Genomic DNA, 17,125 nt, shown 5'->3' on the forward strand with positions numbered 1-17,125 from the left:
GTTCACAGGCGCGCCTCCACCCGGATATGACGCAACTCTGGGACCAAACCCTAAACGAACAGCGCGTGGGACCGTTACAAAGCATATCAGGAGCGAGCACAACTGGAACAATTGATATGGAAGAAATGATGCAGTGTAAAGGTTAATGTATGTCTACGCTTGACGAGCTCGTTATTTCCGCTGGTCTGTTTCGTGAAGAGTAATGTAGCGGCGCTGTCCGTCTGTCAAAACAAACAACTAGCTCAGACTGTAGATAGTGTTAGAATAGCCTTCCTTGTGGTAAGTATATTGATAGTCGCGTAGTTGAGTTTCTTGAACGCCGCTGTCAATAGGCTTCGCCTTCATCCCATTATTACTGTGAGAAACTTGAGAAATGAACGCACGGCTCCTTTACCTTATTTTCACTTCGCAGCTCTGTCTCATGTCTTTACTCCGAGTGTATTTACGGAAGATGAGGCGGAGGCTGGAGCTGTGGAGAGAGGTGGGCCGCCAATATCCTGTCTTCTGCTTTCTTCTTGTACTCCTGCTTCTGTCTACTGTCTTGCTGAATAGGTAATAGTTGGATTTAGGTTTAATAAATGCGTTATACGCCATTCACATCACCCTGCTGAAGAAAATACAATATATACCCTCACAGGAATTCTAATGGTTTCCATTACAAATACCATTACAAATAATCAGCTAACCATTTAAAAAAAAGTTACCCGTTTGGTCCTTAATGGTATCCATTAGACATAACATGCCACCGATAGAAGACACACGTTTTCCAGTAGAAATTCACAGAGACCATTACATTTTTCATTATAACCATTACAAATTATGTGAGGGTTTCTGTAGTTCTTATTTTCAGCAGGGCAGTACTGTCAACACATTTGGACATGACGCTACATAACTATACATGTCACTTGAGTTTTATCATTCATGGGTGCATCTTTTGTACTTAGGAAGCATTTATTTTCACATGGAAATGTAGATATTTTTATGTTATTAATGTTATTTTAAAAAAAATGAAGGCATTTCACTTGGACCTTAAGGGCCACTCATGTACCTTTTTAAAGCTTTATTCTACAATCTGATTCAAGGTATGTCATGTGCATATCAGGTAAAATATGCATACTAAAGGGACCAAAGATGTACCCTTGATACCAGTCCAGCGACAAGGAAAAGTATAGCTTGGTACCTATATTGAGTGTATGGCACATAGGCATTAACACGTGTTCTGTCTGTGTTTCAGGTATCTTCACATTATTGTAATTTTTTGGTCATTCTTAGCGGGAGTGGTTACCTTTTATTGCTCCTTGGGGCCTGAGACGCTGCTTCCCAATATCCTCATAACAATTAAACCTAAGAAAAAGGTACACTTAAAAAAAGTATTTTGTCCACTATACAGTGAGGAAGTAAGTATTCAGACACTTTTTATTTATGTATTTTTTATTTATTTAATGTATGCCTTCATTTGCACTACTCCAGTGCCAATAATCTTCTTCAAATTTACACACACAATGTCTTTTGACTTTGTATTTATAAATATGAACAAAAAGTATGTATTTATAATCATTAAAATATAAGGGTTTTTTTTTAAAAACAAAATTGATACATTTTCAACATTAGTACTTTTGTTAATATTGATGCTTAAGGTCTTTGGTATGGCATTGTAGTTTTTTCCCTACTCAAGTGTTGTTTAGTAATTTCCCTAAGAACCTTAGGAAGCTCCTTCACCACCATCATGATTGGTAACTAATGGCAACATAATTTATAATGCTATCGGGTACAATTTGCATAGGAACATTTGTATATTTTTTCATATTCAGATTTAAACCGCCGTGTCGGTGGTCTGTTCCAAAAGGTTTTTTTGTAACGTTAACTCTACCACTATTTGTTGGAATAAAAACACTTTAAAAAAAAAAAAAAAAAAACCCCAACTAAAACCCCTCCAAAGGACTGCTTGAAAAATAAGCCATTTTTAATTCACAAATTATAATAACAAAGAGCTATTTACAGATTATGTGACTGAGTAAGCAAACTAAGTTTCAAAGATACAGTCTTTCTCAAGTCAAGAAACTGTTATTTAAAATTGACAACAATTTCCGTCAAATAATATCTGGTCTCCTTTACTTCCGTTTTTGATCCATTCCAGAAAGTTCACTCGACATGCTCTCAGACTCTATTATAAAGCTGGGATGCATTTGTAATGCTGCTGAAAGTCAATTTATTTCTAATGCCTTTTGATTTTAATAATGTTGGAGAACAGTCATTTAAGATGAATGAAAAATGTGATTAAATGTACAAGTTAATATTTTTTTAAATTTCAACATTATCTTAGAAATTATCATTTTTTGCAGATCCCAGCAGAGATATGCTGCCCTATGCACAGTGTGCGGTCTGTTTGAGCTATTTGGAGCAGGGGCTCAATATATGAAAGCATATTTATTTTGTGTGTATAGAAATATGGGAGAAATATGGATTTATTTTGGGGATTAGTACGGCAGTGTTTCAGTCAGGTTACTGGAGCAAACCACTGGCAAAGAAAAAAAGAATAGCACATCTGAACATGCCCATGTTATTCAACTGGGTCATGTGAGCAGGGTTGCCAGGTTTGGTATATAATGGTTGTGTATTCGTACCACTGTTAACTTGTTTCCCAAGAGATAAAGAAGACATATGTCTGCATTTTCCTATTCCTGAACAATTTGGGATAGTTTAAAGTCTCTTTTTGTTGTGGTTTTTAAGTTGTAGTTGAGGTGGAAATGTTACTGAAACCTTGCCACCCTTTTTACAAGGATTCCTTGAAATTTTCTTTAAAGCTAAACATACAAATAAAAACCCTGTATGACTTTTTTTCATTTTGTCCTGTGGGATCCCATTGAACACCTAGTCTGGAGAAGAAGAAAAAAGAAACCCTCTTTTGTTTGTATCTGTAACCGTATTAATTTAGGATGCATTATTTGTGCAATCCAAATAATTTGTGCATCCTTATATTACATTCCTAATATTTAGAAATACAAAGTCAAAAGTGGCTTAGTGGTTAGCATGTTCCCTTCACACTGCCAGAGTTGGGAGTTCGATTCTCGTCACTGCCCTGTATGTGTGGAGTTTGCATGTTTTCCCCGTGCTGCAGGGTACTCCAGTTTCCTCCCCCAGTCCAAAAACATGCATGATAAGCTGATTGGCATGTCCAAAGTGTCCATAGTGTGTGTATGCGTATGTGATCGTGCCCTGCGATGGATTGGCACCCCGTCCAGGGTGTACCCCACCTTGTGCCTGATGTTCCTTGGGATAGGCTTCAGGTTCCCCACGACCCTGAAGGATAAGCAATATAGAAAACGGATGGATGGAAGTCAAAAGAAATTATGTTTCTGAATTAGAAGTAGTTATATGCAGTGGAAGTCTATTAAATAACGAAATCTCTGAATACTTATTTCCCCTCACATTACTTTAATACACATCTTTCAGAATTTCAGTCGACTTTTTTTGTGTTAACAGCCTGAGCAGCAAGAGCTGTTTCCTTTCGCCCACAGCTGTGCCGTCTGTGGGAAAATTAAATGCACAAGACATAGGTAATTTTAACTGCTAGAGTTTCATCCTCATCTAAGATTAACCCATATTAAGTTACTAAAATTATTGATTTTTGTTGTTTATATTAGACCAACATTGCTTCTAGAAAACTATCGGCCATGGTTGGATCTAAAAGTTCACTCCAAGGTGGATGCGTCTCTTTCAGAGGTTTGAGAACTTCATATCACCTCAGTTTAAGACAAATTTCCTTAGAGCTTTGAATGGTTAGTGCAGAATGTTATCTGTCCTCAGATTCTTGAGCTCGTCCTTGAAAACTTTGTGTACCCATGGTACAGGTATGTTGATTGCATCCATTCAGGTCTTTGTATATTAAGACATGGCAATTAAAATGAATCCTTGTTGGTAGGGATATTACAGATGATGAGGCATTTGTGGATGATCTCAGAGTGACCTTGCGCTTTGTAGCTGCGGTGCTGGTTCGCCGAGCACAGAGAGTAATGTGCTATTTCATAATTTTTATTTTTTAGTTAGCGTCTGATTTTTGCTGTTTGATAGTTAGCCCATCATTATCACATCAAAGGTGTCTTTTCTTTGCATTGCTAATTTCAACTTCTCTTTTGCTTCACAGGTTGATATTCCATCTCTCATAACACTCAAACTACTTAAAGTTGCCATGAAACACATTGAAATAATTGCCAAAGCAAGACAAAAAGGTATTTAATCATGCATGATTATGTGTTAGGGCTCCACAAGGGGGCAATAGATGGCAAGATGGAGTCATCAGGATATTTTAGCCAAAAACTTTCTTCTAACTGGAAAATAAGACTTGGCCATAGATCAACCTTACAGCGACACTTACACCAACATCAATCCAGAAACATTTATGGGAAATACAAAATCAGTGCTTTGCAGTGACCATGGCTCCAGATTGTCTCTTGATTTCAACCATATTAAAACATTATGGGTTTTCTGAGTTGATGAAGGTAGACCGTATGAACAAACCTAAGAACATACTGTAAGTGGGTGTGAAATTTTCTGCATGGACGAGTGGTCCAAGATCCCTTTGTCTTCAACTTTGCTAGACATTACAGAAAAAGGTTTTGAAACCAGTGTTTTGCAGAAAATAAAAGTTTTTTTTAAAGCATTAAAAAACTTTCTCATGTTTGAAAGATATTGTAGTTAACTCTGGAGTTAACTTTGTCTCTGTTCTGTGTGTGCTTTAGTGAAGAACTCGGAGCATCTGCAGCAGGCTGCGTTAGAGGAGTATGGCCCTGATCTGCATGTGGCCTTGCGCAGCAGGAGGGATGAGCTGCTCTACCTACGCAAGCTTACTGAGATACTTTTCCTATATATTTTGCCTCCAAAAGCTACTGATTGCAGGTAAGGAAGCTCTGTCATTGAGTGTTAGCAACATTTCTCTGCTTTTTCTTTTTCTTCTTCTGTTGCATGCCTGTGTATTTTCCAGATCTCTTACTCTTCTGATAAGAGAGGTTCTTGCTGGCTCTGTATTCCTTCCTTCCATGGATTACTTGGCTGATCCTGTGAGTGTCCGTGTGAAAGAAACCTGTTTCTAAGATGGTTGTTTTTTGTGCATATATAATTAATATATTTTTCTCTTTTAGGATACTGTGAACCAGTTGCTGCATATTTTCATTGACAACTCTCCAGTAAGTCTTAAATATTTATGTTGTTGCTGTCTGTGATCTTGAATAATGATGCTTTTTACGGACCAAATGTCAGAAAAGAAAGCACCTTAAAGCAGTGAAACAGTGTAGCAAATATTTAGAAATTAATTTAATACAAGATTCACATGCACAACAATATTTAAAAGCAAATTTGCTATCTGTTTTACACAACAGTTACACAGCTTAATTGACAAAGATAAAGCAAACTGAGATTAATAGAATATAAGTTGCGTCCCAAATCGCATTTTGTAGTATAATGCCATATGAATAGGGCATATTGCAGCTTTGCTTACGTAGTAGAAAAGGGTAGGGGCTACCATGCACTGACGCTGGTTCAGATTTGCTCAGAATTTAAAAAAAAAAAAAAAGTAATATTGGGCATAAATGGAAACATTGAATAAACAGAAAAGTGAATAAATGTATTCACATTGATTCTGGGTATTCTGCTAAAGCTGGCAGTGTCACATTGCGTGTGTTTGCCATAATTTTCCATTAACTAGGAAAAAGCGTATACTTCCAGTTTGTAAAAAAACCCCAAAAAAAACCACTTTCCATTTGAGTAGATTCTACTCTTCTAAACTTCATTCACTAGATGGTAGAGCACATAGTGTATAATATGTTACTTGAGACACAACTATAGTTTTATTTTTGTAGCAGCAACCTCCTGACCATTTTTTTAAACAATGCCATAATTCTCAATAAGGAGGCCAAGTGACAAAGAAAAACTGTAGCATGGTGCTAAGGATGAAGTAATCTTGAGTGTAACCACACCGCCATTCTAGTTTATATAAAATGCAAGTTAATATCTAGTGGTAAGTATACCAGTCACTCATTATTATTGTATTGGCGGTAATAGTGATGGATTTATCATAGTCAGTAGTCAGTCTGTGTAGAGATAGCAGGGACTTGTAGCCTTCAGGACAACGGGATTTGAAGGTGATAGGTCACAGAACAGACAGATTTGAAGGTTGAGACCCTAAAAGCTGGAGTAGAAGCTTGTAGACTCAGGAAGGAAGGAGTGGTTTGTAGACCTTGGGTACGGCAGGAGTAGAAGTTTGTAAGTGTCAGGATGGGTACCAAGTGATTAAGATAATGAATATAGTGAAATTTCCAATTAAAATTAAATGCAATATTAAAGAAATATGTTTATAGTCTGCTGAATAAATGTTTGCTGTATCTCATTGCAGCCTGAAGCTGCCACTGAACCGGCCTCTACATTTGTCCCATTTCTGCAGAAGTATGCAGACATACGCAATAATAAGTCTTCAGTGAGTCTTAACTGTTCTCACCTGATTCTGTGATGCATTTATTTATCTCTGCATCATTGACTTAAAACATTCCTCAGAATTCATGCATAATATAACCTATGATGTGTAAGAACAAGATTAAGATTCCTAACTGGAAAAAATGTCATCTGTTTGTTGTTGTTTGGTATTAATGGTATTAATCTTCAAATCAGGTGTTAAAGCTAGAACTTAAGGAGATTCGGGAGCAGCAGGACCTGCTGTTTCGCTTCATGAACTTCCTCAAGCAAGAAGGGGCTGTTCATGTGCTGCAGTTTTGCCTCACTGTTGGTAAGGTTTACAACCTCAGCCATTGGCACAAGTAAAAAGTGTACTGTGTACATCTTTTCATTTTGGGGTCTAGTCGTTCCCTAGGGCAGCTAAACAGTGAGCTTGGAGGAGAGTGTGGACTTATTCTGTACATTGGAATAACACATGCCTATGATTGTCAACTGTTATTCAGACTGACATGGAAGAAAGGAATGGCATCATTCCCACTCAGAGAGCAGGGCCAGTTGCAGACTCAGCCAGGATTTGCAATCTCTCAGCAATACTGGGAGTACTTGATTGCTTCACCCAAGAGTTTGTTTCAAGTCATTAAAAATGCCTCTAAGCTCAGTGATTTTTCTCTCCATATTTCAGAAGAGTTTAATGATAAGATCCTTCGTCCAGAACTTTCTGATGCTGAAAAACTGATGCTACACGAGGAGGTGAAAAAGATATATGAAACATACTGCCTTGATGAGAGCATTGACAAAATTCGCTTTGACCCATTCATTGTTGAGGAGATCAGGAACAGTAAGTTGCTGGGTTGTTGTTTTAGGGTAATTGTTAAAAGCAGGCATTCCACAGATCTTATACTTTCAATTCAGTCATGTTTAACTGATAAAAGATAAGTGTGCATGAATGGCAATACGTTGGCTTTGATTTCATCATATGCTTTATTGTTTCTCTACCCCTACAGTTGCAGAGGGCGCATATGCTGATGTCGTAAAACTGCAGACTATGCGCTGTCTGTTTGAAGCCTATGAACACGTTCTTTCCTTGTTGGAGAATGTTTTTACTCCAATGTTCTGCCATAGTGATGAGGTAATGCTACTTCTATGCACACTACACCCTTGTGGGATCATTTTCTAACACATGACTGCTCTAGTCCAGGTTTGGAGTACAGTTCTCCAACTGATCACCAGGTTTAGTGTTTTCAATTAGGGGAATCACCAAACTATGGGACTGGAGGTGGGCTACTATAAATTCAAACAAATTTATTTATTTTAATTTGTCACACCCATAACCATACACAGTACGACATGCAGTGAAATGAGTCCATACAGGATTTAGCAGATTTTTTTTGTGATTGTTGCAACCAAAACTCTTGGTTTTGCTGCTGCTTTTTAAAAACAATTTTTGTGCTTTTTTTGTGGAAAACTACTCGAATTGGCAAAATTGCACAAAATTGTTATGCATAATCTTTTGCAGTGATGTTTGTTTGTAAATGAAACCTTTTAGCTGTACTCATGTTCAACACACATGAATCGAAGAGGGCTTTGGCTGAATGAGAGCCGTGATAATGTCACATAACGCGTCTTGGCCCAAATCTGTGGAAAATCTTTTTTAATTTCGAAAAATTGAAAGCTCCTCCAAATATTGTGGTGTTTGCTTGATTTTTGCATTAATTCCTGCGATCGCAAAATTGCGAAATCCCGGGGGGACTGTGTAATGCTTATTACTACATAAAATACAATTTACCTAAAGATTTACTATTATACAGGTAGAAAAAAATATATAATATAAGGGATGTAAAAGTAACATTATGACTATATTTGGAATAAAGTGCAGATATTTGCAGTTGTATGTGCAAAGCAATGAACTGTGCAGGCAGTATGAAAACGATTTGAAAGATTTGAAAACGATTCGAAAAGTATGAAAGACTTGATAGAGAGCATATAAAACACACACACACAGTTTCCACTATACTAAGATTTGCTTACCAAATCTTGATAAAATGGAGAACTTACACAAATACTATGTTTCAGTATTTTAGGCAGCTGTTGAGGGGGGCAGAATCCCCAACTAGGAGCTCCAGACTTGGCAGGTGGGTGGTCTCCAAATTGTAGAACAGATATTAATTGAAAGTAGGACCAAAAGCACATTTGGTTTTTGACCAAATAAACAATGATGCAGAATACTTTATCAAGCAAGTAGTATAGTGTATACAAGTGCTTGCATGCTCAAAGTGGTAATCTGTTACAAATCTACCAATGTTCATGTCAAAATAGAAACAACACTAGCCACAACACAGCATGTTGCCTGATGAACAGTTTAGATAAAGGAATGTTTTAGGGCCCAGTGTATATTGATTTCATGTTGTGAAAGATTTCACTCAATGTCAAAGAATTTGTGTTTAATTTTTCATTTTTTTCACTGAAAGTATTTGCAATGGTAATTCAGCCTTGGCCTTGGCCATGAACTTTCATTTGTGTGCATCACTAAAAATTCAGGATTGCTTTGCCTGATAAGTCTCACACAGATATGTAGGCTTGCTTTTCAAGACAGGGTTTGCTATTTATTTCTATTGAACACTACCTTCCAAGCTTCTTAGCATCCACCGGATTGTACAGGCTGACTATTAAATACTTGTTGTTCAGGAAAATGGAACTTCTCTTCTTATATTTACCCACTCACTTTATTTTAGTCAGTTTTATCATATTCTATTGTTTGTTAAATGTTTTGCTCATTTATTCAGCATATAACATGTTCCTTAAATGTTATTTTCTTTCCTTTATATCCATATGTGTTATTTGGTGCTTTGTATTATGAGGTTTAGTGTTTGCAGAGGACAGTTGTAATTCCTTTTGCCCATTATTTCAGAAATAGCGTGAGTTTGGATGACATCCGGTGAGTACGCTGTCGGCTTCATGCTCAAACTAGCTCTACGTTCTCCACATAATGCTGCATGTGATATACATGCTGGAATGCAGGGAAAAACTGCTTACTTTGTCAGCTGCAGATGTCTCTGTGAAAGCTACAACACTGTTGTGGCTTTGTATAACGTGCCTATAGAAGCTCAGAATTCTTTAATTTAGTCTAGGTCTAGCATGATGACTTCTTCTAAATTGAGATACTTTTTTAAGCCGACACTAAATTGCTTATGTATATTAAGTGTGCCTGATGTCTGCTCTGTACACCAGTCACACAGAATCTGGTAACTTTGGCCTTCACATGTCTTGAGATAAGAAAATATAGGAGGCAGTCTGTGGAGCTATGAACTGCTATATGCTGCTGTTGTGAAAAAGTCTTAAAACCTACTGCAACAACTTACACAACTACTGCAACAACTTACATAACTACCTTGATCCCCTTAGCTAATTTTGTTTGTCTCTCTCTCTCATACCACGGTCTACACTTTGTATCTGTGTCCATCCTTTGACCCTCCATTCATCCATGGGCTCTAGCTTTTCTGAATGGGACTATACCATGAACCTAGAGTCTCCGTCCATCTCATCTGCATCTGTCTCCCCTAATTTTTCATCCATTACCCACCCATCGTGCTCTAATGCCTGGCGCACCGTTGCGCTTAAGTAAGTCAGGATCCATTGCAAGTCCTGTAGCCTTGTATGCATGGATTCTTTTGATAACCCTCTGGCCCATGTGTTTGTTTGTGTGGAATCTCAGTATGTTGACCATACTGAGAGCAACAATATATTTTATTGTAACTGTTGTTTTATCTAGATGTAGATATAACACAGTGTAATATATTGTTTCTAACAGAAATCTAAACTGGTTTTGGAAAAAAAAAAAGTGCTGATCCTTTCCCCTCCATGTTGTTTATTCTAAGTGAGGGACTTGTCCTTCACTACACAAGACTCCTAATATTTTATATTCAAAACACAAATGAGCATGTGTGTGTGTTTGCGTGCGCGTCTGTGTGCGGTTTTTTTTTTTGGGGGGGGTGGATGAGCGCTCTTGTCAATGTTAAATACATTTGGAAACCAGATGGTATATTGCTATCCATGTGTTGTTGCCAACTGATGGATGATTTGAGCTGAATGAAACGACTTGAATTGAGTCTGTTTTTGTTAGAAATGTCTGCTTTAAGCAATTCATTGTTTATTTGAAAATGTTTCCTTCCCCTTACAAATGCATGACAATTGCATGTGCTGTGCCAATCTTAAACATCTTTACCAAGGACTCCAGGTAGGTTTTTTTTGATTATGTGGTTATGTATTATTTTCAGGAACACATCAAAACGAGGAGAATCATTTGGCATCAGCCGCATCGGCAGTAAGATTAAGGGGGTTTTCAAGAGTACCACCATGGAAGGGGCCATGCTGCCCTCTTATGGATTAGCAGAGGGAGAGGATGATATGGTATGTGAGCTCTGCCTTAAGACCATGTTTTTAAGTAACAGTTACTGTTTGATTATTTACCTGTGTTTCCCTTCAGCACCACCTCTGACATTTGAACCTCAAAATTGGCTTGGCTCTCTTTCTCATTCTGTGAACTCAGAGTGTTTGTCAAATGTAGTTACACTAGCCAAGCTCTAGCTCATCCTTGGCTCATGTAATGGACAAGTTTAAAAATAGGATGTTTCTCACCAGTTTGGCCCTGCATAAATGTAGACTATGCTGTACATCTAGTAAGAATAAAAAACATTTCGGGGTGCTATATAGCAACATGTTATCCTAAAACATCATACATGGATCTCCTATTGGAAATTAATTTTCCTGTGTATATATTAATAGTGTTGAATAGTTAAATTCTAGTTTTGTTGTGACTTTTATCCCAGCTGTATATGCTAATCTATCCATTATAAACAGTGTGATTAATGTTTATGTTGATATCATTCAAGATCTTAACTGCTTGTGTAATTGATGTTATCCGTGTTATATATGAGTCAGAGTAAATATTATCTAAGACATATTAAAATGGTTTCTACTGATTACCCTCCATCCCCACCATTTGACATCTTAGGTTGAGGAGGCCATCATGGTTATGGAGGATGACTTGCCCGTGGAGGCTATCAGTACTCCAAGTACACCTCGTAACCTGACAGCCTGGAGCATCACTATCCCCTATGTGGACTTATTTGATGATGAGGTGAAGAAGGAGAGGATTCCTGTGTATTGCATAGATGTGGAGAGAAATGACAGGAGAGCAGGTAGAGCTTGGAATGCTTCAGTCACAACAATCTTTAAGTTTTTTTCAACTATTTAAGTTGTTTAACTGTTATCTAATTAAAGATAAATTGATTGTTCTGTGTAACAGTGAAAATAGAAAGTATAATTTCTTTCACTTGCTTTTTAGTGGGTCATGAGACAGAACATTGGTCTGTTTACCGAAGATACCTGGAATTTTATGTTCTTGAGTCAAAACTTACAGAATTTCATGGTATGTACAATCTGATTTATAAGCAGTAGTTGAAATTTATTTTAATGCTTGCAGTTATATACAGTGCTGTGAAAAAGTATTTGCCCCATCCTGATTTCTTCTTTTTTTGTGTGTATCTCATACTAAATTGTTTCAGAAATTAAAACAAAATCTAAGACAAAACAGAGGCAACCTGAATAAACACAAAATACAGTTTTTAAATGATAATGTTATTTATTGAAGTAAAAAAAGTTATCTAAAATGTATTTGCCCCCGTAGTTACTAATACACCAAATCTATGAAACTGCATTCATAATGGGGTTCAGCTGAACTAGATGCAACTACACCTGATTACTGCAAACCCTGTTCAATCAAATCAGCATTTAATAGAACTTTTTCAACAGCATCAAGTTGGATAAAAGGTCATACCCAGTAATAGACTATGCCAAAGTTGAAAGAAATTCCAGAAATGATGAGGAAGAAGGTGATTGAAGTACATCTTCCGTCTGGGAAGTGTTACAAAGCTATTTCAAAGGCTCTGGGACTTGAAAGGACCATAGTGAGAACCATTATCTCCAAATGGAAAAATTCGGCACGGTTGTGAACCTTCCCAGAAGTGGCCGACCTTCCAAAATTCCTCTAAGAGCACAGTAACAACTCCTCCAGCGAGTCACAAAAGAGCCAAGGAAAATATCAAAGGACATACAGACCTCTCTTGCATAAATAAAGGTCACTGTTCATGACTCCACTATCAGGAAGACACTGGGTAAAAAATGGCACCCATGGAACAGCGGCGAGGTGAAAACCGCTGCTAACCCAGAAGAACATTAAGGCTCGTCTGAATTTTGCCAAAACACACTTTGATGATTCTCAAACCTCTGGGAGAATGTTCTGTGGATTTATGAGTCGAAAGTGGAACTGTTTGCAAGACAGGGGTCCCGTTACATCTGGCTCAAACAAGACACAGCATTCCACAAAAAGAACATCATACCTACAGTCAAGCATGGTGGCGGAAGTGTGATGGTGTGGGATGCTTTGCTGCTTCAGGGCCTGGGCAACTTGCAGTAATTGAGGGAAGAGGCAAGATAATGATCCAAAGCATAGGAGTAAGTCTTAGTCCTAGACCTAAGTGAAAGACTGATCTCTATTTATTTTTAAGCGTTCAGTTGCAGGCATTGCTGCTAAAGGTGGCACAACCAGATTTTAAGGTGAAGGGGGCAATTAGTTTTTCACATAGGTGATAGGTGTTGGATAACTTTTTTTTTGCTTCATGAAAAAAATTAAAACTGTATTATATGTTTACTCAGGTTGCCTTCGATTTTTTTTTGTTGTATTACTTTGAAGATCTAAAACTATTTACTATGAGATGTACAGAAAAATCAGGATGGGGCAAATACCTTTTCACAGCACTGTATGTATGTATATATTTTTTCCTTGAAACAGGCTCATTCCCTGATGCACAACTTCCATCCAAGCGGATAATTGGACCTAAAAACTATGAGTTTTTAACATCCAAGCGTGAGGAATTTCAGGAATACCTACAGGTATTAATAATAGAAAAACTGTTGTTTCAGTTAGAGCAACATGACCTGTATGCAATCACTGACATATGCATGCTGGGTGTGTTCATTTAGAAACTCCTGCAACACCCTGAGTTGAGCAATAGCCAGCTGCTGGCAGACTTTCTCTCCCCTCACAGCGTGGAGTCGCAGTTTCATGACAAGATGTTACCTGATGTCAATCTTGGTACTTAGTGTGCATAATTATAGTTATGAGTAGAACACAGACTCTTTATTAACACTTTATTAATATTTTCCTCTTACAGGGAAGATAATTAAATCTGTACCTAGCAAACTAATCAAAGAGGTTAGTTGTTTTTTCTTAGATGCAACTAATGCACTAGATGATACTGCTTTGATATAATTCCAAGGATTTATTTAGTATATTTACTTTTCTACAGAAAGGCCAGCACCTAGAACCATTTATCCAGGCTTTCTTCAACTCATGTGAATCACCGAAACCCAAACCCAACCGGCCTGAACTCACAATCCTCAGCCCCACGTCGGAAAACAACAAAAAGGCAAGCTTTTTCAGTTTTACTGGAATTAATAAATATCAAATATCAAACTCTAGTTTGATATTTGCTTTGTTTCTGTTAGAATAGTGTTTGAATCTGTATCTTTGACTTTGAATACACTTTGGTATCCTTTAGCTTTTTAATGAACTATACAAAAATAATGCAAATCGCTCAGAGGTCACAGAGAAGAGGCACAACCAGAATTACTTTATGGAGATGATCACCGTAGAAGGAGTTTATGATTACTTAATGTTTCTAGGTAAGTCTCCACGTCCTGAGTCACATCCTGAGTCCTATTCAAACTATATGTCATTATTTTATCATCCATAGTAGTTATAATAACTCTATACATTGAGCATTGAGTGATAAATAATTGAATTTAGAATTATGAGGCATTTTTATGTTACTACAACTAAAGTTATTTTTGGTCCCAAAATTTTGGCAGGACGAGTGGTATTTCATATACCTGATTGGTTACATCATCTCTTAATGGGTGGGCGCATCCTGTTTAAAAACACACTGGAGGCATATACTGACTACTATCTGCAGAACAAACTAGACCAGGTGTTTCAAGAGCATCGTGTGGTTTCACTTATCACTCTGCTCAGAGGTAACGAGTACTACACCCAAAAAGTGGGTTTGTCATCTGTTATTAAATAACAAATGATCATCATAAACTTACTAGTATAATTAGAGTTTATAATGGGTTTAGTAGTTAATTTAACTTGACGTCGTTGTTGTTTTTTTAATTCCAGACACTTACAATGTATATTTTAATATTATCATTTGACAGTATGTACTCTTCCCTAGATGCTGTATTCTGTGAGAACAGTGAACCACGCTCTTTAGAAGACAAGCAAAAAAGAGCCAGAAAAACATTCGACGAAATGAGGAATTACATTCCAGGTTGAGCAGCTGTTGGTTTTAAAATTACTACACATATCCCCTTTCAATAACTATTTTTTTTTTCCCGTTGGAATGGTTTTATTTGACAGATTATGTTTATGTATGCAAATTTTATTCAGCTAATGAAGGACATGATTGTTAGTCCATCATGTGCTTTACTCCAGTATTATAGTAGATTAGTAATTAGTAACACCTTTATTGCTGACGTACATACAGCATGAGGCGCATTTCAATTTGTGATAGCTATGCATGTAAAACAAATGTACACAAATTCCTCTGACGGTTTGTTAATCATCAGTTTCATCTTTGGTATATCTGTCTGAACAAACTTACATCTGGTTGGAGTATGTAAATTTGTGTGTTTTTTTTTTTTACAACTATAAAAATGCTGAATTTTATAGTTCAAATTTAATGTTAATAATAATCATTAAAATTAGTTTTAGTAAATAATATAATAACAATAATAATTATTAGATAGTACATAGTATAAAAACAATAACGATAGAAATTAACATTGATAATCACTCCGAATGTAAGAAGGTAGATTGTTTGATTAGGAAATTACATGTGCTGTATATGAGTGTAAATCATGGTGTCATATGTGTCTGATATGTAAATAAGGGAGTAGAGGACAGGAGCTTGGCACTGAAGCAGATTCGTCAATTGCACTCAAATTGACACTCATTTGGATACCATCTGACAGTATAATAAATTAAGCTCAAATGTCTATACAGTTTACATGAAAAGGGTCCATTATTTCTCAGATTTGAGGTCTTAATAATATTTAAATAATGAAATGAAATTGGTGCTTTGGTGTTAGATTTGCTTGGAAAGTGTATTGGAGAGGAAGCAAAATATGAAGGGATAAAGCTCCTCTTTGATGGACTTCAGCAGCCAGTTCTTAACAAGCAGGTAAGTGCTAATAAATTATTGCCTTCATTGTGAAATCCACTGTACAAATGATAATTCAGGAATTTTGTCACATCTCCTTGCAGCTGACATACATCCTGCTTGATGTAGTAATTCTGGAGCTTTTCCCCGAATTAAACAAAGTAAGTTGTACTGTATGCATCTTAATGTTAATTAAGAACAATCATAACATTCATATTACTGTTTTTTATATTCATGCTGAATTTTAGGTACAGAGAGAAACTTCTGTTATGGCTCCATGGATGTAGAAAAATCCACCACAAGATTGTCGCAGTTTCTATATCTCTGCATGTGCAACATCTTACTTAAATGCCAAAAGAATCATATACACTAGTGTATTTTTGAGACAAATGTACAAAGCATGACTTGTCTATATGGATTGCCGTGCAGGGTAGGCTATATAGAATGGATGTACTGAACTGCCTTGAAATTCCCATGACTACATGAAGTAAAATTTATACCATGTTTTAAAATACTGGCCGTTAAAACAGGAAATGATGAATGGTACAGACTTTTTTTGTTGTTTTTTTTGACAACACAGCACTGACCTTTGTAAAACACTAAATTGGTTGCAGTGCACTGTATTACAAACTTTGTGAACAAGTTCTTAATTGTGAATTCCTTAAGACCCAATTAATAAATTTTATGTTGATTAATCAAACTGTCAGTAAATAAAAAATGCGGACTAGAGTGTGTTTTCAGAGAAGCATTTGTAGGTAGTGAGCACTACTATCCATCCTGACATTACCCACTACTCTGACTAAAACAATCTTATGATGTCTTATGATGCACGTGTGTGTTTACATGTGCCACAATAAAATATTTTATATAACACACCTGTCTGTGTGTGCTAAAATGTACATCCAAGGGTTAGTACTGATTTTATTAACAATTGGTTAAGGTTTGTATTGGATATTTGACCGTATGTGGGAGAGTCTTGCTAAGGATGCACTAGAGACCTGTTATCTCTGCTGTTTTATTTTTAATATTTGAGTGATTAAAGAAGGAGACATCACCACCCTGGTGAAAAACAATAGAAACCATCACAGAATTTGTAATTGCATCCACTACAAATACCATTACAAACCATCAGCTAACCATTAAAACCATTACCATTATTGGTCCTTAATGGTATCCACTAGACATAACATTTACATTTACATTTATTCATTTAGCAGACGCTTTTATCTAAAGCGATTTACAAATGAGAAAATTCAAGCAAAAATGCCACCAATAGAATACAACAGATTACCAGTAGAGACCCACAGGGGCCATTACAGTTTCCATTAAAACCAATACAATTCCTGTTATGACCATTAAAACCATTACAAATTCTTTGAGGGGTTCTGTTGTTTTTTGAG

The 17,125-nt window shown here is 36.6% G+C and overlaps 1 protein-coding gene across 10 annotated transcripts; it reads left to right on the forward strand.

Annotated features, from left to right (window-relative positions):
• On the forward strand, positions 1-16,598 carry LOC108270053 (sorting nexin-14). Of its 10 annotated transcripts, none has more exons than XM_017476321.3 (31): positions 4-147; positions 413-552; positions 1,235-1,355; positions 3,484-3,557; positions 3,645-3,723; positions 3,808-3,851; positions 3,923-4,010; positions 4,145-4,229; positions 4,740-4,896; positions 4,982-5,057; positions 5,139-5,183; positions 6,389-6,469; positions 6,661-6,775; positions 7,127-7,282; positions 7,449-7,573; positions 8,518-8,576; positions 9,353-9,379; positions 9,937-10,062; positions 10,719-10,851; positions 11,456-11,642; positions 11,789-11,872; positions 13,295-13,395; positions 13,486-13,597; positions 13,677-13,717; positions 13,812-13,931; positions 14,064-14,187; positions 14,374-14,538; positions 14,739-14,834; positions 15,655-15,746; positions 15,830-15,886; positions 15,974-16,598. In XM_017476321.3, exons 2-31 carry the CDS (start codon positions 422-424, stop codon positions 16,010-16,012), a joined length of 2,940 nt encoding a protein of 979 aa, XP_017331810.1. In that variant the 5' UTR covers positions 4-147; positions 413-421; the 3' UTR covers positions 16,013-16,598. The 10 variants fall into 10 exon arrangements, 9 of the variants coding, with proteins under 9 accessions (XP_017331810.1, XP_017331809.1, XP_017331811.1 ...); XM_017476320.3 differs by having other exon boundaries at positions 6-279; XM_017476322.3 differs by having other exon boundaries at positions 6-141.
• The last annotated feature ends 527 nt before the right edge of the window (positions 16,599-17,125 follow it).

Source organism: Ictalurus punctatus, chromosome 9 (genome assembly GCF_001660625.3).
Source record: "Ictalurus punctatus breed USDA103 chromosome 9, Coco_2.0, whole genome shotgun sequence".
In the NCBI taxonomy this organism is placed as follows: Eukaryota; Metazoa; Chordata; class Actinopteri; order Siluriformes; family Ictaluridae; genus Ictalurus; species Ictalurus punctatus.

What these genes read in the sequence shown, in the direction of transcription:
- LOC108270053 (XM_017476318.3), top strand. Translation starts at nt 374, where the DNA reads ATGAACGCACGGCTCCTTTACCTTATTTTCACTTCGCAGCTCTGTCTC. An exon ending in TGGCGCACCGTTGCGCTTAA is followed by an intron (nt 10,063 to 10,718) that starts GTAAGTCAGGAT and finishes TATTATTTTCAG; the next exon opens with GAACACATCAAAACGAGGAG. An exon ending in TGATTACTTAATGTTTCTAG is followed by an intron (nt 14,188 to 14,373) that starts GTAAGTCTCCAC and finishes AAATTTTGGCAG; the next exon opens with GACGAGTGGTATTTCATATA.